A 23,397-nucleotide genomic window follows, 5' to 3' on the forward strand; every position below is an offset into this window, starting at 1 on the left:
TGTGTGTCAGTGGTGCTACAAAGGCATGTTAGTGGACATAAGTTCAACAATATTTTGCAGAAATTAGAACAGAAATATGCTGCCTTCTGCATAACTTTGTCAGGGAAAGGGATGGATATATGTCTTCTGAGTACACACTTCTTATTGCTGGACTAGAGGGTGAGATGCCAGTAGACATATCTCTACCTGTAAATGCAACTAAATGCATCCAAACAGCTGATGAAGGAAGATGGAAATGACTTAATTTAACATCAAAATTGAAATCAGGACTAACATGCATCTGAAGTGTTAGCTTGAAGTGCAACTTTTTATGTACTGAATTTCTATATTTTAGCTATTAAAATATTTCCTGTTTTACTGATGTTTGATTGAAATGAACTTTACTTTTCTTGCTGATCAAGTTTTTTACTGTTGTGGACATGCCAGTGAAATCATTTCAAATTTCTGTATGACGGACTACCACACATTCTTCTTTGGCATCTTGTTGCTGTAACTGTCGTGTTTCAGGTCCCATATAGTAGGCCACATCTCAATCTCGATGGCGAAACTTTTGTATTGACGTTTGGTCCATGTGTTCCCATACCCAACAGCACTATCTATGACAATTTTTGTGGTCGCCGCTTGCAGCAAAGCAGGCCACCAAGATGGCCAGCAGTGCCTTCGTTCAGTGGGTGTGACTGTGTATGAAACTGCTCACGTACCTGTGGCACTCGTCATCAGCAGCACTGCTAAGAAGCACTTCTACATGGCTACAACTTAAGAGACCCTTAGAGGTCTCATTCTATGGACCCTTTAAAATATACTATTATCAGGAAGTAACAGGATGCCTCAATATCAAGCATAAAAGGACTATTTCTCAATAACAGTTCTGTCATTTATTTGCTAAAGCTAATGAGAGAGCAGCAACTATTGCTATTGCTGAGAGTGGCTTTGGGCACATTGGACTTTGGCCTCTCAACACAGACATATTTCCATATCATTTGTAAGCTGCAACAGCAACCACAGACGTTCAATATCTGACCCTAGGATGCACTAACCTGAAATTCCCAATGGACTGGTCACTTTGTGAAAATGAAGAAACTGGAACAACTGGGCAACCCAATAAACAGAACCCTAAAACTGCTACTGTCATCAATAAGGATGTTTCGAAACAAAAAATCTCTCCATCACCAAGACTGCAAATAGCAAACATCAAACATCAGTCCCATTCCTTCCGTTTCAAGTTGCATGTCTATGGACTACATAGAAGGTAAACATCCAAGATAACACCCTACTGTATTTACCAAGAGTTTGTGTGTAAAAGAACTTGAAAAATAAAAAGGTGTTCCAGCAAGAAAATCCAGAACACAAGTTTACTTCGGAAAAGAATTATTCTGTGAAAGAAAATTCTTTGATGACCTGGCTGATGATTCAGTGCAACAAATTAAATTCCCAGCCAAAATTTGGAAAGTACTGGTTAAGGTGTCAACAGCCTAAGGAATGGGCACACACTGAATGTGCTGGTCAAAGTAATAAAGCAAAGATCTTTGTGACATTCGTCAATAGAGCTATTTTTAGATATACACTGTTGGTTTGTTCTGAACAATAACTAACTCAATACACATGCATTAAATGTTGCTTTTTAAACTTTCCTAAATCTGCTATACCCATATGTCGTATTACCCAGACATCAGTCTAAAATGACATATTGTTTAAAAATTTTAAAAATTCATAAAAAAATTTCATATTAGGATGATAAACTCGAGAAAGGAGACAAACAGTTAAATGATGAAGATTTTGAGACAAAAAGCAATTTTAAAACTATCATCCAGGTTACTCATAAACAGATCCATGAAGGATTTCTTCATAATGGGTTGTCAATAAGGTCAAGAGACAGGAAATTACAGTCACATGACAGACCGGTCCTACAAGAGAGTCACAAATTTAAATATATGAAGAGCTTCACAGAGAGAACTCATTATGCAAAGAAGACATCAACGACAGGATCCTGGTAGGCTCCTAACAAAAATGCTTCGGCCCAAATATCTCTCATAATGGTTCAATATTTGGCTAAATAAAACCTTGATCCAACCCGCAGTACTATGTGGCTGAGCGATGGAGAGTATCCAAAAACCACAACTTTTATAAACTCCTTACATATCAGACAGAAGTGCTGTTGAAGATCTTTGGTCCAATATTAGATGCAATCATTAGTAACTGGAGAATAAGACACAAACAAGAGTTAGATGAATTGTACCAAGATGCCAATATAGCCAAAATCATCACAAGTAAGTGACTACAGTGGCCTGGACATGTAACTTGGATGGAAGACAACATGTGGCCATGGAAACTCCAAGCATTTCACCCCTACAGGAAAGAAACCCCCTAGAAGGCCAATGAAGAAGTGGAGTGATGTCCTCCATAAAGACCTGAATCAGTCAGCGAAAGATATGCACAGATGGCGGATTGCAGCAATGGACAGAAGATGATGGAGAAGGGAAGTTAAGCTATTATCAATAATGTCTGACTTTCTGGGAAGTAAACATTTGACTGTAACATTGTGTTTTAGAGCTTCTACAGGCTGACAAATAACAAAATCAAAACTCTGCTTATCAATTCTGTAATGCCACAACTGCTGTTAATTTCTGAGAAACTAAAAACATAACTTCCACAGCATGTTCACAATGGAGTAATGGTATAAAATAAAGTTGTCCTTTGCACCTGTAGTATTTATTTATACTGTAGTTTAGTCAAACACATTTACCAATCATAACTACAATATTTCGTAATATACATAATTACTGTTCATAGTACTACTCAACACAGGTTACTTCACATTTTATCATGTCTGTTTTAGCACCATTTTTGCATGTACAAAGATCCTTTATGTCTCTTGTTTTGTAAATAATTTTTTTACACCTTTTACGACATGTTAAACACTGCTCACATGACAATTAGATCATTCGCTGCCAATAACACCATTCTTAAGCAAAGCATACTCTACATCCATAATGATCCAAATGTGTGTTGCCTATTCATCATACTCACGCAGGAGATGCTCCAAAAATGTGAATCACATGTAGTGAATGAACTTTCCTGTTTTCAGCACATTTAAAATAGACATACAAACATAATAATGACCATTATAGACTTATGTTGTTTGCTTTGCAGTCAGTGAATATGAATATTATTACTAACTATACTCTTGTGCCTAAAACTAAATACAGAAATGAGAATAAAACTCCTTGGCATATACTTCCAGTATTCAAGCCTCATCAGCTGTGTTTTATAACACAAATGTGTGCACTTCTGAGCTCACTCAAGGAACACACAAGCTTGGAAACATATTCTCCTGCTGGCAGTACAACTGAAACTTGACAACAACAAAGAATGTGTTTGGCAACTGTTTATCAAGTTACATCCGGAATGGCACAGAATTATCCTGCTAAGTCCAATTCATATTTTTTTGTGATTCTTCAATTTCCCCTGGCATACTTCATGACGAAAGAGTTCATGGGTGAACAGCCCAGTTTTAGTATGCAATGTGCACAGGATTTCGGCAAGCAACCACGTTGCCTTCATCGCGTGCACTGACAAACTGAGTGCTGGAGTGCCGGCGCTGGCCTTTTATCTCCTTCCACCCTTAGGTGTTCCCAACACAGTCCGCACCCAGGTGCGGAGCATCCAGCATCCGTTCCTTTACGGTCCACACCCAGGGGCACATGCCGGCAGCATCTTCTTAGTATCTCTGCCTATTCTCGAAGTCAGTTCATGGTGGAATGTCTTCTTTCTTCTTTTAATCAGATTCAAAGCAGGATCCCAGCGCTTACTAAGGATGTAACCGCCATCTCAATTGATCAGTGGTTCCTGTACCAAAATCTCGATAGATTGTCACCAACTTGTTCATGGAACATATCGACGAGGAAACCCTGCACTCAGCACAGTGGAAACCCATTATGTTGACGACACCTTTGTCGTATGACTGTATGGCAGAGACAAACTGAATGGTTTCCTCCGACATCTCAATTCCATAGACCAGAACGTAAAGTTTACCTGGTTAAAAGAAGAGCAGACAAAACATTGGGTCACAGCTTGTATCATAAGACAACGCACACCAACCTTTACATACATGCAAACAGCTGCTACCATACACTGTAGAGGAACGGCGTCCTCAAAACATTGGTTCAGAGGCCCATATCCTATCAGACAATGAGAGCCTTAACCAAGAACTTCAACATCTAAGGTCAGTTTTCCAGAAAAACGACTACACAGAGAAGCAGATTCGGAGAGCTCTATGTCCCACATGGACTGTGCAACTGGAGGAAATAGAAGAGGAAACTCAGCAGGATGGGAGCATAGCATTTATTCCATTCTGTGGTGCTTTATCAGGAAAGAGAGCTCGAATTCTTCAAAAGCATCAAGTGAAGACGGTCTTACGCACACCAATTAAGACATAGGCACGGCTTGGTAATGAAGGATCAATTTAGGACTATGGAAATCCAGAGTCTATCAGATCCCCTGCAAATATGGCTTGACTTACATAGGTCAAACAGTGTGCATATCATATCATAGATGGTTGCCGAGAACATCAATGGCACACCAGACTGCACCAGCCTAACAAGCCAGCGGTTGCTGAACATTGCCTCTCGGAATTACACAGAATTAATTATGACCAGACAAAGGTTCTGACACAGATGTCCAAATACTGGAACTGCATCATTTAAGAATCTATCAAGATTCGCATACGGGAAATGCTGATCAATCAAGATAGCAAATACATCCTTAGTAACCCACTATGAATCTGATTAAAAGGAGAAAGAAGACATCCCACAATGAAATGACTTCAAGAACAGGACGAGATACTAAGAAGACGCCACCAGCACATTGCCCAGTGTGCAGACTGTGAGCTGAATGCTCTGTGCCTGGATGCAGACTATGTTGGTGACACTTGGAGGAGGGAAGGAGATAAAAGCCCAGCGCCTCAGCGGTCAGTTCGTCAGTGCACCTGATGATGGCAACGTGGTCACTTGCTGAAATATTGTGCCTGTTGGCCACAAACCCCTGGCTGTTCACCCAGGAACACCTTAGTGATATTTTCGCGTCATTTCAATAGAGTAATCTGAGTGATTTTCACATCAGGTTTGACACCTCATTATCAATTTATAGTCTTGGGTCAAGGAAGGCTAATTGCAATTAATCTCATCTTTTGCACTGTGATCAGACTGTCCTAGCCATTACTGGGGCATCAGGCAGAGACAAATGCACAGCTCTTCAACAACTCTGAGGTAATGGGGTCATACTGCGTTGGCTGTCGGTTCCAATCTACACTGAGGCCAGTGGTTTTATCTAATCTATAACATAACTAAAACCACCCAGATCAAACGTCAATAAGGAAATCCTAAGAAACCTTCTCCATCACAAGTTTTTTTGCTACTTTGAGTATCTTACGGTGTAAGGTAAAAAAATTATGATGCTGCCACTTGACAGTGTCTTCTTCTCCTCCTCTTAATTAATGAAATTGTGGAACTGAATGATTTACAACTGGTTTTTTTTGTATGTCTGCTCCAAATGTCTCATTTGCATATTTCTTCACTATGACACACCACTGCACATTTACACATGCTGTTTTGAAGTCCATAAATCAGAATAACATGTCATGAAAAGCTTCAAAAAATCTGGAATATCCAAAATCTTGATGGGACTAAGATGACCTCCTTTGTGGTGAAGAATCAGATCCAGTGATACTGAGACGATGAGAAGTGAATGTGCTCGATTTGGGTAGGTACAAACAAGCTGACACAGTTCTACAAAACAAAGTACAGTTACTGTATTTGCAAACAAGGTGTGTTTTTCTGCTATTTTCTTCTAGAATCTTTGATGGTTTGCAAAAGTAACAGCAGTAGGTTGCAATAGTATTAATTTCAGCCCATAAGATCTACATCCACATCTACATACATAATCCGCAACCACTGTACCTGTGCAATGGATGGTACCCCTAACTGTTCCACTCGCAAATACAGCGAGAGAAAAATGACTGTTATATGCCTCTGTGCGAGCCCTAATTTCTCTTAACTTTGTGGTTGTTACGCAAAAGTATGTTAGTGGCAGTAGAATTGTTCTGCAATCAGCTTCAAATGACAAGTTATCTAAATTTTCTCAACAGCATTTCTAGAAAAAAAGTCATTTTCCTTCCAGGGATTCCCATTTCAGTTCTCAAAGCATCAGTACAATACGTGTACATCTCATTTTGAAATTTGACAAGCTTTGATCTAATGGGAAAAATCTTGATTATAGTTTGCACTACCATTTTTCAATCCAAAAATTAGAAAAAAGAAGTACAGCCCATATTTATGCAAATGCAATAGTATCCCATCAGATGCAGTGCCACCTATGAAAGCCTCCATGTCATATGCCAACTCTGCTGCAATTTCTGCACGGCATTACTGCCAATGAGCTGTCTGCCAGCCCTCCCCCAACTCTTTCTTTCGCTTCACCTCTCCCTATAGCCACACCATCTGAACATCCCCACGTGTGTGTGTGTGTGTGTGTGTGTGTGTGTGTGTGTGTGTGTGTGTGTGTGTGTGTGTACACATTCTAGCATGGTAATGGATCCATCTGAAAGTTTTCATCCTTTCTTGTCTGCTTATCAACTACTCAATGCTCCTACTATCAACTGAGTTGTCTCCTTTCACCCTAAATTATTTATAGTCTGTCTGAACTTTCCTTACCAAACTGTTATCTTGTCACACAACCATGCTGGTCAAAATAAAAATACCACAATTGTGTTTTTAATGATGTTTCTGGTAAGTCTGGGATGGTTTAAGGAGATAAAATGCCAGTTTCCTCTTCAGTTGGCACAATTATTTGAGGTACAACAGAGATTTTGCAATTCTAGAAAAATGAAGACTGGTACGCAAGGCCTTTGTTCTGCAGGATTTGCATTAGACTGTTGAGTCAGTTAAAGCTATGAACCCATTTCATGTAATTCCAATGCATACAACTGACATATTTTATTTTAAAGATGCTGCGGAAACATCGTTGTTAGTGCAGGATTGTATGATCTAATAAAGCATGATCAGAGTGTGTCATACTTATCCCTCTCAAATAGCTATAAAAAATTCTTACTCTGAATCAGAAAAGTCAAAAAATGTCAGTGCATTCAAGGATGAAAGTCCATGGCTGACTTGTGCCAAACTGTACTTCATCTGAAAGGCCAGCCATTTTTAACAGATGTAACACACAGAGGCCTATTGACAATGTTGCCATTCCTTCCTCAACAGTACAGGGAGTTCTACAGTGAACCTTATACTGTGTGATCCCAAGAGTGCAGTTGTGTAAGAAACAGTAGTCAATCTTGAGGCATTTTTTCTTGAATTTAATTTTTTTGTTCTTTTCTAAAAATTTATGAGAAATGATGCTTTTTGTAGCCCTGAATTTATACTTGCATCCTAACATAACCACAACCTCTTGATGTGTAATGTATTCGAGGAAACGATGGTCAGCAACAACAGCCTTTTGATGTGCAATGTATCTCAGAAAATGGTGGTCAGCAACCTGCAGCAGAATTATTAATCATGCTCACTTTGTTCATGGTGATTAGAGCTGACCTCTACAAGCAAATTCAAGACAGAAAATTTTTAGCTTCAGCACTAAAAGTGAACTGTAACTTCTTGTTTTAGCTGAGCTAAGACAATACCAACTGATGAGCAGTCCTGGTTGGCACCCGGTTACATGTTATAGGTAACATAGGCACATTCCAAACAAAAAAAGAATGTTAGAAAGAAAAATAAGAGCTAATAATAAAAGGCAACAAGATGATTAAAATAATGTGACAAATGATTAAAAATAAAAAAACTATGTTTCAACCAATTAATTGAAAGTAACAATAATCAGAATCATTGTGACAAGGATTTGAGAATAAAAAGACTGTATCATCCAATGAGACTTGAACCCATGACCTTCTACACAGCAGACTGTAACTTGACCACTGCACTATGGAATCACTTCATGTTACCGGGTTATATTTGTTTCTCAACAGAACTAATTGCAACAGTCATCCACTATCTTCAAAACGTTCCCTTCATGCAAAGTTATGTAAAGTTTACTTGCTGTAGGCCAATCTCTGTGACCAGTCTCTGATGATGATAACTGAATATGTGATGCTGAATCGCTTCTTTTGTGAAAGGATTCTGTAGTATTTCACTAGTGGTCTGTACGAAATGTGTATTTCGTTACTATCATTTGTGTGTCCTTTTTGTTGTGGTTATCATATCTGATGAAACAAAAGTAAAAGGACCACACCCAGGACTCAGGATCCAAACACAACCAGCAAAAAAGTCAGACAAGGAACCAGAAATGAAATGGCCATTTGTTGTGGCAGTCTGGCAACAATAATCTGTTCAGGCATGAAGCTAAAGGCTCTCATTAGAGGAAGACCTTTCCAACATGTGACATGTCAACTATCAAGTAATTTTAATCAAACTACAGTTTAAAATTACTGCTGCATTTCTGTACTTGTCTTACCATAAATAAAAATTATTGCCACAATATAATTGGTAGTTGAAACATAACTTTCTTATTGCCACTTAGGACCTGCCAGTTCCCTAGTATGGCACCTGGAACATTGTTAATAAATTATTTCTTTTCTCACCTGTCTCATTATTTTTTGCAGCATAAGTCCATAGTATCCAAATATCTTCTCAACTGTTTGGATACAAATAAGTGGCATGAAAAATTTACTTTACTTTTTATTTTAATGACAAATTTGAAATTTTGCAGTTATAATGTTTGACATCTCCACTCTTCTTCAACTATTTATTTCTCTTTTCTTTAAGACCATGATCTGTAATAACTTCACTCAACATTGATGGATTTCACTGACATAAAGAAACTTTGTTATCCAATGCAGCGAAGCAATGCAACTGAAATGTTTTATTACTACAAGAAACACGCAGGGTAGGAAAATCAAAGACACAAAAAGTTAAGGACATGGAGTTAATCTGTGGGAGACTAGAAACAAATATTGCAAAACAATCTTCATTGAAGTAGACCACAAAATAAAACCTTTGTCTGAGCTAATCTTGCACAATAATATCTGTATCTAAGCCTCTTAATGAGAATTTTTTCTTTGAGAAACTCAAATATCCAAATAAACAAAAAATGAAAATAATTGCAGGTAATTTCAATTGCTAAGCATAGCCTGAAGATGTAACTCAGTGGCCAGTGGCTCAGTGTTTGGTGACAAATTTATACTTATTAAGCAAGAAGAGGGAACCCAGTATTCGAGAAATAGAACACCCCTTTAGGAGAATGGGCCTCTTCAGAATTAAGACATCACCACATAGAAATGTGCTACATAATTAGAGCTTCAAGCACAAATATATATAATGGAAGAAGGGTGATAATGGAGGCTCAATGGAAAAGGCAGTAGTACTCCAGGTATGTACTACAGTAAGATGTACAATTCTTAATCTGTAAATAAAAGACCGGATTTTTCTGATGAGAAAATTAATTTGTTTTTTGATACTCACTTTTAAGGTTAATCACATCTCTGAAATGCGATTCTGAGAAGTCAGCAAAAGATAAGCTAGTGATTATTTCTTTGGACGATTAAAAACGTTTTCCTGTTACAAATTTCTCAACAAGTTGCGACAGATGGAAAACACACATTAAATCTGGTTAATAGGCTGGATGTTTCAATAATTCATACTTCAAATCCCTCATCTCTCTTCTGCTAAACCACATTTTTGGGCAGATACATTGTTCCAATGACTCTCTTTTAGTGCATTTTGAGTAGATTCCATCGATCATTGTTTCACATTTTGCAAGACAGTGAATAAGAACAATACATTTTGCATCTCAGCAAACACTGGCAAACCTCTAAACCTCCTTTCTGACCATAAACACACACTCTCACCTCACTCTCTCTCTCTCTCTCTCTCTCTCTCTCTCTCTCTCTCTCTCTCTCACTCACTCACTCACTCACTCACTCACTCACTCACTCACACACACACACACACACACACACACACACACACACACACACACACACACACCATGCTGAGTAACTATGTATACAAGAAAATAGCTGAAATAGACATTCAGTAAATTATTTTTTCACTAAGTGCTGACAGATATGATGATCTTTTTTAATTTTTACATTCATGGAGGTGTTAGAAGGGATACAGCACAATGGTGGTAGTTTTACGGATATTCTTGCAATGAAAATCTGCTGACCTCGGGGAGTGGAGGTTTGACTTTGAATGTTTAAGAGTGCACATTACAAAAAAAATCTTAATTGTGTGCACTGAGAAAAAGCAAAATAGGTAACTGCAGGACATTAACTGTAGCAAAAGTGAATCTGCAGTTAGTGGGTAGAGCCATCTGGGATCCATACAGCTGCCACGATATACTAAATTTAGCACAGATATGAAAGAAGTGCATGGGGCACTGAGATATTACAGATCAATTCTGAACAAGAAAGGAAGACCGACAACAGAACCCCATTTTCAATTAATATTGAACTGGAGCGAGATCATTTTCAGATTGTCAAGAGTTCACATTGCGACAGAGCACAAAGCACTCACTCTGACACAGACAACAGCAACCCCGCTGATTAACAAGTTTGAAAGTTGGGTTGAGAGGCATGATCTAGATAACTTCTTTAGGACATTTTGACCTGTTATTTAAAATATAGTGATAATTCCCTGTGTATGGGACTTCTTTAAGCACAGCCAACAGAAAACAGAAAAACTTTTCTCTTTCTTTATGGACATTTTAAATTTAGAGGATTTCACTGCAATGGGTCCAGTAAGAAACCAGTTGACAATTCTGTTCTCATGTCAAAGTGAATGAATTTGATAAAATGTAAATACGTCTACTGATTTGTAGCATGAGGGTTTTCCCTTTTTACCTTCCTGAACTACAAAATGGTAGTGTTTGAGCAGATTAGTCAATCAAGTTTCTTCCTCAATCAATGTTCCGAAGAAGTAGAAAAGACTGCAAAGAAAATTCTTTTTTAGTTCTGTTCAGGAGACAATGTTGGATAGAATATTCTTTTTTAGTTCTGTTCAGGAGACAATGTTGGATGGCAGTTTGCATTACATACAACAAACTAATGGAAAGCGACTATGGTTAAAATAAAATTTGAAAAAGAATAAGTTTCTGCTATCTTGTTCAGCAGTCATTTATGTGCTGCGACAGAATTTTCGATGACACTTTTATCTTTGCCACCTAAGGTAGATATTTCTTTTTAAACATAATTGAAGAGTTTCTACACATCATGATTTCATGAAATAATTATAAAATGTTTATTTTTATGTTGAATGAGCAAGGATTGGAGAACATGGCAACATGTACTCTTTGGGAGTCAACCATCGCCACCTTGTTCTGGGCAATGTATGTAGCTAACAGCCAGCACTTGAGAAGATATGGTCATTTTCTTCTTATTTTGTGTGACCGCTACTATTGTAATTATAAAAAAGAAACAGATGTATGAATTTATCTCTTGTAATGCTCAGTCTTCATGCTTTAACTAGCAACAAAAGGTTGTCTTTCTGGTAACTTAAGGAAGACTACTTTTAAAAGTGATACAACAGCAACACTTCTGTTAACAGTGATGGTCTATTGCTATAAAGAGTGGGAATAAATATTTTATTTGTAGACTGTGAAAAAATTAACTATATTGTCTGACGAGTTTATAAGGGGGGTGGGTCACATTACCATGCCTTACTGGAAGCTTTAAAGACTGATGAATGAAATGAAATGTTTTATTTTGTTACAAAAAACAAGGCAGACAGAGATATGCACAGTTGCGCTTGCATATCAGTAAAGTGGACTGAAATGTGTGTATGGCTTTACTGGCCAGGAGACCCCATTCCTGAAGTTTGGGCACTTGGTGCAGCAAGTCTTTATTTGACGCCACTTCGACTTGCATGTCAAGCATGGTAAAATTATGACAAGGACAACACACATACACAAAGGTGTGACAAGAAAAAACTTCAACCCAGCCAGGAATTGAACACAGGAACCCACGAATGAGGGTCAAAAATGCTACCCACAACACCGCAAACAGCTAACGCAATTTGGTACGCATTTTAGAAGTCATAAGTGAACCGTGAAACTTAGCAGCTAAAATAAAATGAGTTTGTGACTGACATTAGTATAGAACTATGGATTAAACACACAGAGAACTGCACAAGCATTGTATTCACTATGTTGAATCATACTGCATAGAACATATCAAACAACAAAGGATTTTTACAAATACAAGAAAGTTCAAATTCAAAGTGTATGTGGCTCTTTCAAAAAATAATTATCGTCCCACAGTCCATATTGCTCATTCTACTCGTCAAATAAGTACTAGTTTTGTGCTACACACATTCTAAAGCAGCCTATTTTCTTAATCAGCATTCGAGCTATCTCCATACCAAATTTCATTAAAATCAGTTCGGCGATTTAGTCGTGGAAGCATATCAGACAGACTTACTTTCACATTTATAATGTTAGTATTGAATTACAGATATAGTTTCATGGATGTCTAAGTTGAACAGTATCTCAAGTATCGAGGACAAGAAAGATTCATCTCTGGTTGACACTCTAGCAATGAACAAGTAAAGAATAAAAATATCTCTTACAAAAGTCAGTGGCTACCGTAATGAAAAGTAATCCACATCATTATGATTTATCATGCACATGATCTATAGATCATGAATAACTAACATGCCAACAACATTTGGAGATTATCTTATGCCATTCTTCAAATTGCCATATTACCTAAATGGTAATAATAAATTCTAGCAGACCAGGCAATGCTTCGCAATTGCTAAATATGTATGGGATTTGAACATACATCCTACTCTCCTTCTCCTCCCTCTCTCTGTCTCTCCACTTCTCTCTGTCCATCAATCCTGCCTCCCTTCCCCTCCCTCAACCCACTGTCCATCCCCCCCCCCTCTCTCTCTCTCTCCCTCCCCAATCTCCTTCTCCCCTTCTCTCTGTCCATCTCCTCCTTCCCCCCTCTTCATATCCATTTGTCCATTTCCTCCCACCCCTTTCTGTCCATCTCCTCCCCCCCTCTTTTTGACTTTGAGCCTTGTTTACTGTTATAGTAAATTAAACTTTGATTGGGAAATGAAGTCACGTAAAATGAATGGCTAAATCGGTTGGGTTCACTAGTACACAGAGTATGAAAAAGACCTCACCAGCTGCTGGATCTGTAAGGACAGTAGTTGCAATGACAGTATTTTACATAGTTTTAATATGTGAATGGGTGGGATTTTTAAGTCTAATACGATTCAGATTCTGTAGTAGCATTTTAATCACAAGCCGATACACCATACATCCAACTTTCCTGTTTAAACCAACTGTGAGGAAGAAAACAAATCAGCATATTGTTGTATATACAATTTTTGCTTAAAATCATACATAAGAAGATATATTATTTATGGGAGAAACAATTAGTCTAATGGTTTAAATGCTGTGCTATCGTATTTAAAACTGAATGCCAGTAAGAAAACGAAACTGCACTTTTTCACAGCACAGCATTTTCTTTCTTATAGTGGGTTTCAAACAGTGTTTTTAAGAAATATATAGCCTACCTCCAAGTTAATATTTATTGCAGTACATTTTTTAAGATTTTTCTAAAACCATTTCCCTACTACATATATGTTGCTATATTATATAAATTTAACAATATTATGAAAAGGATAATTGCTACTCGCCATATAGTGGAGATGAGGAGTTGCAGATTGGAACAACAAAAAGACTGTCGGAAAGTAAGCGTTTTAGCAACAAGGCCTTCGTCGAAACACACACACACACGCACACACACACGCACACACACACACACACACACACACACACACACACACACACACCAATGCAACTCACACACGCACACAACCACAGTATCTGTCTGCTGGGGCCAGACTGGTCTTAGCAGGCAGAGGCTGTGGTCATGCGTGTGTGAGTTGCAATTGCGCACATGTGCTTGCGTGCATGTATGTGCGTGTGGATGTGACTGTGTGGTGTTGTCTATTTCCAACGAAGGTCTTGCTGACCGAAAGCTCACTTTCTGGCAGTCTTTTTGTTGTGCCTATTAGAAGGAGCATGATCTCAGATCATATTAATAGAAATCTTGGCGAGTGCGAGTCATCTGTGTCAGAAAGTGACGATGACAGGTTGCCTCTAATACCATGAAATACCTAAGTGTTATTGGCTGGTACTCAATGGCTTTGTTTGCACAACTATATCTGCTGTTGCATTAAGCAAAGAACTTAAAATAATGCAGTCTTCTTTGTAAGACTCATTTCATTTTACATAAACACACGATGCAAACACAGAATGCACTAGATATCACAAGCAGGTTGGACAACAAAACGAATCAGATATTAGTAGCCCATTAAACAATCTGTTTCTGATATCACAAAGTTTTGCAGCTTGAAAATGCTTTAAATATATGCAGTCATTATGGGTACCTAAAGCGCTGGATGTAAAAAGTTGTTTAGCCCATACCTTTTGTGCTCATTCTGCAAGAGATTCACCTTAAGCAGATATAGAAACAACATTTTGATCAAATAATTACTGAAAAAATCAAACAACAGAAGTTAATTACACTCCTCAATACATAATATGCACAACTTCATGTTATTTTGATGTACTACAGTGTTGACGATGATGTTTGGTTTGTGGGGCACTCAACTGCGCGGTCACCAGCACGCGTACCAAGTCCCAAGTTTTACACACTCCAATGTAGTCACTGACACAAATTATGATGATGATGATGAAATGGTGAGGACAACATGAACACCCAGTCCCCAGGCGGAGAAAATCCCCAACTCATCCAGGAATGCACTACAGTGGTAAATTTGTGTTTACATCAGTTTTCTACATATGTCTGTTTTTCATACCTCTTAAATTATTGTAAACACAACCAATAACAAAAATGTATATATTAACTGCCTACACAGTCTGGTAAAAGGCTCAAAGATAAACAAGCAGAAACCCAAACAAGTTCATTTTCTATATAACAATCCACTATCCAAGCATAAGCTGCTTTGTTAACCAAAAGCAATGCAAAGGTAGAGAAACCATCACCATATTAAAGCGCACACAAAAAGAAGCAATTTCAACAACTTTAAACATATACAAACCATACAACCCCAGTGCCATGTAGCACATTAGGTAAAAAGAAAACAAGCTTTTCACTATGTGATCAGAGGCCTTCCCAGCGAGTGTGCTGTATCCGAGGTTCTTGGGTGTCCAGCCAGATCCGATCGTCGAAGTTCCACGATATTTCGGCGAATAACTGTTCTGCCATCATCAGGTGGTGCTGATGGGATGATCTGTCTGCGCTGTGTCCATGGTATTTATGTCTGCAGGGTACCGAGTCATACCCTGGCGCAGACGGCCGGTGGAGCGGAGTGCCGCGTGGTGGGAGGGGGGAAAGTGATGGTGGGGGGGGGGGAGGGGGGGGTAGCTGCAGCCAGGCCTGGTGGTAGGTGCAGTTCATCTCCATCCTCCGGAGCGGACGGATCTCATGTCCGCTCACGCTGTTGCTCTTTGACGGTGTTTAACAACCGTTTCCAGGCCTTGTTAAGTTGAAACCCGATGTCCCTGCTGATGAGGTTATCTGTTACACAAATTTCTATGGCCTCCTTGTAGGCACTGTCCCAGTAGGCACTTGTGGCCGTCAGGATTTCTGTCTCTTCGAATCTCGCTGTGTGTCCAGTTTCAATGCAGTGTCCTCCTAGGGCCGAATGGCTGGATTGGCGAAAGCGGGTGTGACATTCATGTTCCTTGCATCGGTCCTCAACTGTGTGAACTGTTTGGCCAATGTAGGATTTACCACAGCCGCACAGGATTTTGTATACGCCCGCTTTCTTAAGGCCTACGTCATCTTTTGCCGTTCCTAGTAGGTCACGAAACTTTGCTGGTGGTTGGAAGACTGTGTCAATCTTGTGTTGCCTTAACAGTCTCCCTATTTTTGACAACATGTTGCCAGCAAACGGCAGAAAGGCCCGAGCTCGCTTCTCTTCTGCAGGTGGTTCTTCATCTCGGTTCTTGCTGCACTTCTGTTGTCTGAAGGCCCTTTGGATTTGGCGGTTGCCATACCCATTCTTGCGGAACACGGTCTCCAGGTGTTTGAGTTCTGTTGGCAATTTCTCTTCATCAGAGATTGAGTAAGCTCTATGTACCAAGGTGTTGAGCATTCCATTAAGCTACACTGGATGGTGGCAGCTGGAGGCATGTAGGTACAGGTCAGTGTGTGTAGGCTTGCGGTACACACTGTGATCCAGTGAGCCATCAGACATACGTTCCACTAGGACATCAAGAAAGGGTAGTTTTCCGTCCTTCTCAGTCTCCATGGTGAACCGAATGTTACTGTGGACCGAATTTAGATGTTGTAGAAAGTATCTGTAGCCATTCCTGTCCATGTGGCCAGATGACGAACTTGTCATCCACGTAGCGAAAGAAGCATACAGGTTTCAGTTCGGCGGCTTCCAGTGCTTTCTGTTCGAAACTCTCAATGAACAGGTAGGCCACCACTGCGGAGAGCGAGCTCCCCATGGCTACTCCGTCAGCCTGCTTGTAGTATTGACCATTGAAGACAAAGTGCATAGATGTTAACATGTGCCTGAACAGTTGTGTCAGGTCAGGCCCAAATTTCTCACTGATTAAGTGGAGAGAATACTCCAGCGAGACACGTGTGAATAATGAGACAACATCAAAGCTGACCATGATGTCGGATTCTTGTACTGTCATCTCCTTCAGGCTGCCAATGAAGTCCGTCAAGTTCCGGATATGGTGCGCACATTTCCCCACATGACGTCTTAGCATGTCCGCCAAGTGCTGCGCCAAAAGATACGTTGATACCCCTATGTTGCTGACTATGTGTCGCATCCCTTCTTTGTGCGTTTTTGGGAGACCATATATCCTCGGAGCTACCGCCGAACGCTGGCGAAGTCTTTTGATGTCCTTGTCCAGAAGCATGACATTTTTCAGCAAGGGTGGCAGTGCTTTGTTGTATCTTCCTGGTCGGGTCTGTGTTAATTTTCTGATATGCTGGATCGTCTAGCAATTGCAGCACCTTCTGTTCATAGTTGCGTCTCTCAAGGATGACTGTGGCATTTCTTTTGTCAGCAGGAACAACAACTATCTTCTTGTTGTCTCTGAGGGCTCGTAGTGCTGCGCTTTCTGCTCCCGAGATGTTGTTTCTGGCCAATGTTGCCCTTGAAACAATCCGACAAGTTTCCCTTCTTATTTATTCTGCTTTGTCATCTGGTAAGCCACAGACTGCCTGTTCTACTGAAGAGATTATTTCATCGAACGGCTGAGATGCAGGTGTTGGTGCGAAATTGAGTCCTTTTTCAAGTACAGCTGTAGCAATGTCGTCGAGTGGTTTAGCCATGAGGTTAATCACGGGCCGTCTAGTGGGCACTATCTCTTTTTTCGGTTTGCCAGGTAGTCATGTAAACATGGTGAGCTGCTTCTCCGTGGATTTCCGGTGGGTCCAGTCTGCCTGGGCCCAGGTAACACTGTCCACCCATTCCCAGGAGTGATCTTGGAGTACAGAGGATAATCTTAGGTGAAGATGCAGCAGCTTCTTGGCGTTCTTGTCGAGTAGTAGACGGGTGTAGCGAATCCTCTCCCTGACCAGGGCCAGACTGGCCGCTGACATAAATACCACAGACACAGAGCAGACAGATCATTCCATCAGCACCACCTGATGATGGCAGAACAGTTATTCGCCAAAATATCGTGGAACTTCGACGGTTGGATCCGGCTGGACACCTGAGAACCTTGGATACAGCTTTTCACTAGTTACAGTTATAACAGAAAATAGACTGTAACAATACAAAATTGCCCCCACATATTTAGTCGCCAGAACAGATTTTTTCAGCTAATAATAAACTTGGGGTAAGAGAGTAATTCTCCAAACTAGTATGGTAATTTAATTGGTTAAAATGGAGCAAACATACATTCCTGCAGTCACAGTGATAAATGTTTTATTTTTTTATTTTACTTTTGACCCAACTTAAAATGATGAAGAAACAGATTAAAATTTAAAATCATCAATATGAGCCAAAAAATATGTTCTAGCATGTTCCAAGGTAATAAATAACATGAAATATTATACAGAAAGCAACTATCCTCTATTTGGAGAAATTGGGACTATAATCAGCACTCTCTTCACTTCTACATCTGAAATCACTCTGCAACTTACACATCTCATAGTGAACTAGTCAAGAAATCTAAACCTGTTACAAAACATGAATTTAATTACAACAGGCTTACTTAATGTTACTGCTGGTTAAACACACACACACACACACACACACACACACACACACACACACACAACTGCTGGCTGCACACTCTTGACATAATGGGGCTCACCGTGACTTGTCGGGCATCAGGTCTTGGGTGAAGGGTAGTCGAGAGCGAGAAAATCCTGTTCGTGAGCGAACAGGACTTGAGTTGAGCCTCTCATCAACTGTAGAATTTGAACCAGATTGAGATGTTCGACACCTAAACACAATCGCAATTATTTTTATCTCATAATGAACTTCATTTTCTCTCTTTTTAATCAACATATAATTCAACTGGCACTATACAGTAGCAAAATGTTGAGAGTTGTGCAACAGAATATTTTTACCAATTAGCTGGTATACAGAAAAACCACCCACCTCTACCAATAACAGTAAACAGAATTAGTAATATTCACCAGTACCACGAGTAGTGAGCTCAGTAATGTGAAACTGTGTATTAAAATACAATGCACATGCTGAACCATAGCACAACTACACAGCTGACAGACCCGCCACATTAAGCGATGATTGCAACCTACACAGGGCATGCAAAACAATCATAGCACAGTGTAAATCTGCACCTGCAAGAAAGGCTACCTGTTATTTCAATCTGTAATACCAGCACACATGCTTCATACAACTCATACAGCACTTGTATTCACTAGAAAAAAGAAATCTGTTGGAGACAGAGATTTCAATCATAACAGTCATCTTTTTAAATATTTCAATCAACATCCAGTTTTATCAGGTAACACTCAGCTCTACATCTGACAAATGAGGTGAATATGAAAACAGCAATCAGCTTTGGAAAACATTGTGGCAAGGCTTGTTACAAAAATTACAAACAAATACTGTGATGCTTTACTTCACTTATTTGCTGTTTTAGCATTACAAACCAAATCGATCAGTTCCTACAACATACAAAATTAGTAAGTGCTCCTTAGAAATTAAAAATTGAATGGTGTCACAAATACATGAAACAGCTGCATATGTGAAACATGATAGGAAACAGACAAAAATATGAAGTTTGCTACTCAAGCTTGTCAAACTTAAGATTCAAAAGCTTGCCCAATGTTTATGACCCCCCCCCCCCCTCCCCATTCGCTTCTTAATTTTCTGTAATAGAACACTATTAGCTTCAAAAGCATTCTGTAAACTTCATATTTCTGTCAATAATTATATTTTATATCTTTCAACTAGTTATGTAAATAATACATTACATGATCTAATATTAAAGTTTCTGACGCTTGCATCAATGCTGATTTTGTAGGTATATGCGGCAGTGATTAGAAACTACAGTCACCACACTTATTTTCTGTGGGACAACACTTATGCACAGGTCTAGAGCACAGCCAGCACCAGTCATGATTGTGTTTCTCTGCTGCTCACAGGCTGGCAATGAGCCAGTTTCGCTTAGACAGTGGAATGATACTTTCATGTAACCAATGAGAGGTAAGAACAGAGAGAATGAATCTGTAGTGTTGAAATTGAACCTCATTCTCTTCTTTGCTGTTGTCACAAATGTTTGTTTTTCTTCCAAATATGTCAATGAATTGTGAGGTTTTCGTCAGTCTGGGACTTGATAGCACAGCTTAAATTGTTGCAAGTGAAATGAGCAGTATTTAAATTTATAATCTGGGTTGTCGCAATTATTTAACTGTTTCTTCTGAATATGTTACAATTTCCAAGGTGGTGGTATACTGACATGGGAAATGAGAATGCGAAAATATTTCTCCACCTCCTGTTTCAGAACACACTATCTGTCTTCTACTCTTTCACTGGCTGCTTGGAATCAACAGCTCCCTTTATACCTCATGGTGAGTGCTGACAGCACTGCTGCGTGAAACATGTAAGCACGCCACTGGCCCTGATGTAATTATTCCCCCCCCCCCCCCCCCCCTCCCTGCTCTGGCTACTATTAGCCTGTAAGAATTATGTTGGTAACTGAAAATTATTTTATACTGACAAATATTATCACTTTTTCATGGATGTGCTGCAAAAATATTCATGCATGTAACACAAAAACATTGTAACACAAATGATACAAAGAAAGCATGATTTACACAAATTAATAACAGCACAGCACAGTACTTATTAATATGACACATCAAATTTCTAAAAGCACACTGTTTGCATTGGTAATAAAATGCACTGACAAAGTTGAGAGATTTAGAATTTTAAGCAAGTTTGGTAACATATCTAACGTATCAGAGTGCAACAAAGAATAAGAGATTAGTGGAAACATATATACTGAGGATAATAGTTCAGAAACTTGTCTGTGAGGACTTGTGAGCTAGAGACTGGTACTAGGTATTAGAATATTTATGCTTAAAAGTAAGTAACCTTATTTGCTTAGAGTCATTAGAAATAGAAACACAAATAATAACAGAATTAACATAATACAATCACAACAACAATTTCAATAACACTTAGACCAATCAGAAGTAAAAAGAGAGTATGTAGGAATAGAAAATGAGAAGTAACATTAACACAGAGTTTCAACAAAAGCAAATCAATTGTGCTGCACAAAAAATTTACTCTTGAACTTTTGAAGTGATCCTAAATAAAAATCATTAAAGGTCAACAAAGAATTTCCCAAGAAAGATATAACTTGGAACAGACACCAGAGAAATGGAAACATATATTCACAACATGAAAAGGTGACAAACAAGATGCTTATTACTACAGAGAACTATCACTTCTACCTTAATTAAAAATATTTTCAAATATTCTAATTAACAACACAGAAAAAAAATCACACAGACAAGCAAACGGATACTTAGGTGAACTTAAAGATAGATTCATTTCAAAAGCAATATTCAATATGAAATATGTTATCCATCACCAACTATAAAATCCAAACACACAACTGCATATGTCTATGTTCATAAAATTAAACAAAGAAATGCAAGTATATCATACAAAATCTTTCTAACAATTCCTTCACTTTGTTAATGAATATGTCTAATTTCTTCCAAATCCCTGAAGAATCTTCAAAACATGGTGAATGAATGAATGAATGAATTAATCACAAAACTAAGCCATGAAACAGAGAAATAAGCTATGGCGTAAGAAAAGGTTATTTTGTTTCATCTTCAACTAGATTTCAAGGTCAGTGCTATATGTTAAAAGATGATAGCAGTATCTTCTTAAACAGTGTACATGAGACTTTTTTAGCTGTGGTAATTTCATATATTTTTACTGTGTACTAATGAAATGAAAATAATGGTATAATGGCTCCAGCACTAATGACAATGCTGAAAATAAAGCTCAAATTATTCTGGATAATACTGGGAAAAAGTTTGCCAGCCATAATTCCATTCCCTCAAGTTTTTGTTCCTTGTCTGGCTGAATGCAGTGAATGAACACATTTCAGTAAATAATTTCTTTAAGGTCTGATGTAAACCATAATAGCACCTACAAATTGTAAGACTGTTCCATGTCTACAAAATCTGTCTGTCTGCTGGAACCAGTCAATCACCTGTGACCACTGTTCACTTATCGCACAACCAACTTCGGCACTGTCATTCAGTATGTTCCTCTTAGTACAGAACTTGGATTCAGAGAAGTACAAATCCCTTCAAGCTATCCAGATTTCATCTGCCAGTATTTACTGAATGACTTCAAGAAAATTAAAAGCTATTTTTTCAAGTGGGCCACAGCCAATATCCTGGATAATACTTGTAAAATACTAACTTGTGCTGCCTCTTTAACAATTTCATCATCAAGGGGATTTTAAAAAGTAACTTTCTGCACCTTCTTTTTCTGTTTGTACATGCACACTTGCTGCAAGCTTCTGTAGTCTGGCCCAGTGTCCTATGATCATGTAGCCATAGTGTAAAAGGAAAGGGTTTCTTATTAAATATTATTGTCATGTTCTGTCAGAGTCTGACATTAAATTCAGTTAATACCACTACTATTTACTTATATCTGCTAATGACGATAGTCCTTTCATCTTGCACTTCACCAAACAGATTTCAAATGGCCACGGAAGAGACCAAACCAGCATCAGCATGACACAAGCTATTTCACAATATGCACATGGTGGGTCTTTGCACACAGTATATACATCACTACCTGTTCTTCCAATGATACACTTGGCCTACTTCTAAAATTCTTATAGTCTAGCAACTATCAACTACTAATTTGTACACTATTTATATTATTTGAGTTAACTTTTTGAAGATATCTTACAAGTGCTAATATACTCAGCAAAATAGACAATACTGTTTTGCATTACATCCTCTTCACTATTTTCAGAGTTCTCACTTCTTTCAGGATCTGTTGTTATGTTAGAAAAACTGAGAATGAACTTAGAGGGTACACATAGACTGGAGTTATGTTCATGTTTCAATAAACACAGTTTAATATTTCCTAGCTTACCAACACAGTGACATCAAAACCTTTAGTTCCACAATCCATCAGCTCACAAACAGTCTCTACAAGAAACATATGCAACAAATGGAATATGTTGTTTTTTTTCTGCTGTGTAGTTGACCAGCGTAGACAACATTCCATTTGAACTACTGAAGGCCTTGGGAGAGCCAGTCATAACAAAACTCTACCATCTGGTGAGCAAGATGTATGAGACAGGCAAAATACCCTCAGATTTCAAGAAGAATATAATAATTCCAATCCCAAAGAAAGCAGGTGTTGACAGATGTGAAAATTACTGAACTATCAGTTTCATAAGTCACAGCTGCAAAATGCTAACGCGAATTCTTTACAGACGAATGGAGAAACTGGTAGAAGTGGACCTTGGGGAAGATCAGTTTGGATTCCGCAGAAATGTTGGAACATGTGAGGTAATACTAACCTTACGACTTATCTTAGAAGAAAGATTAAGAAAAGGCAAACCTACATTTGTAGCATTTGTAGACATACAGAAAGCTTTTGACAATGTTAACTGGAATACTCTCTTTCAAATTCTGAAGGTGGCAGGGGTAAAATACGGAGGGTGTAAGGCTATTTACAATTTGCACAGAAACCAGATGGCAGTTATAAGCTAGCTAGCTCGCTCTCTCTCTCTCTCTCTCTCTCTCTCTCTCTCTCTCTCTCTCTCTCTCTCTCTCACACACACACACACACACACACACACACACACACA

The 23,397-nt window shown here is 38.7% G+C and overlaps 1 protein-coding gene across 4 annotated transcripts in view; it reads right to left on the reverse strand.

Annotated features, from left to right (window-relative positions):
* The window catches only part of LOC126334789 (dual specificity mitogen-activated protein kinase kinase 4-like), a 123,672-nt gene that overhangs the window by 52,168 nt on the left and 48,107 nt on the right, over window positions 1-23,397 (reverse strand). For 2 of the 4 annotated variants that reach the window (XM_049997410.1, XM_049997411.1), the window contains one exon: window positions 18,379-18,510. The exons of the other annotated variants lie outside the window; for them this stretch is intronic. In XM_049997410.1, coding sequence (XP_049853367.1) covers window positions 18,379-18,510 — 132 coding nt within the window. The remainder of the gene's footprint in view (window positions 1-18,378; window positions 18,511-23,397) is intronic. 4 annotated transcript variants of the gene reach the window in all.

The sequence above is a fragment of the Schistocerca gregaria genome, chromosome 2, assembly GCF_023897955.1.
Source record: "Schistocerca gregaria isolate iqSchGreg1 chromosome 2, iqSchGreg1.2, whole genome shotgun sequence".
NCBI lineage: Eukaryota > Metazoa > Arthropoda > Insecta > Orthoptera > Acrididae > Schistocerca > Schistocerca gregaria.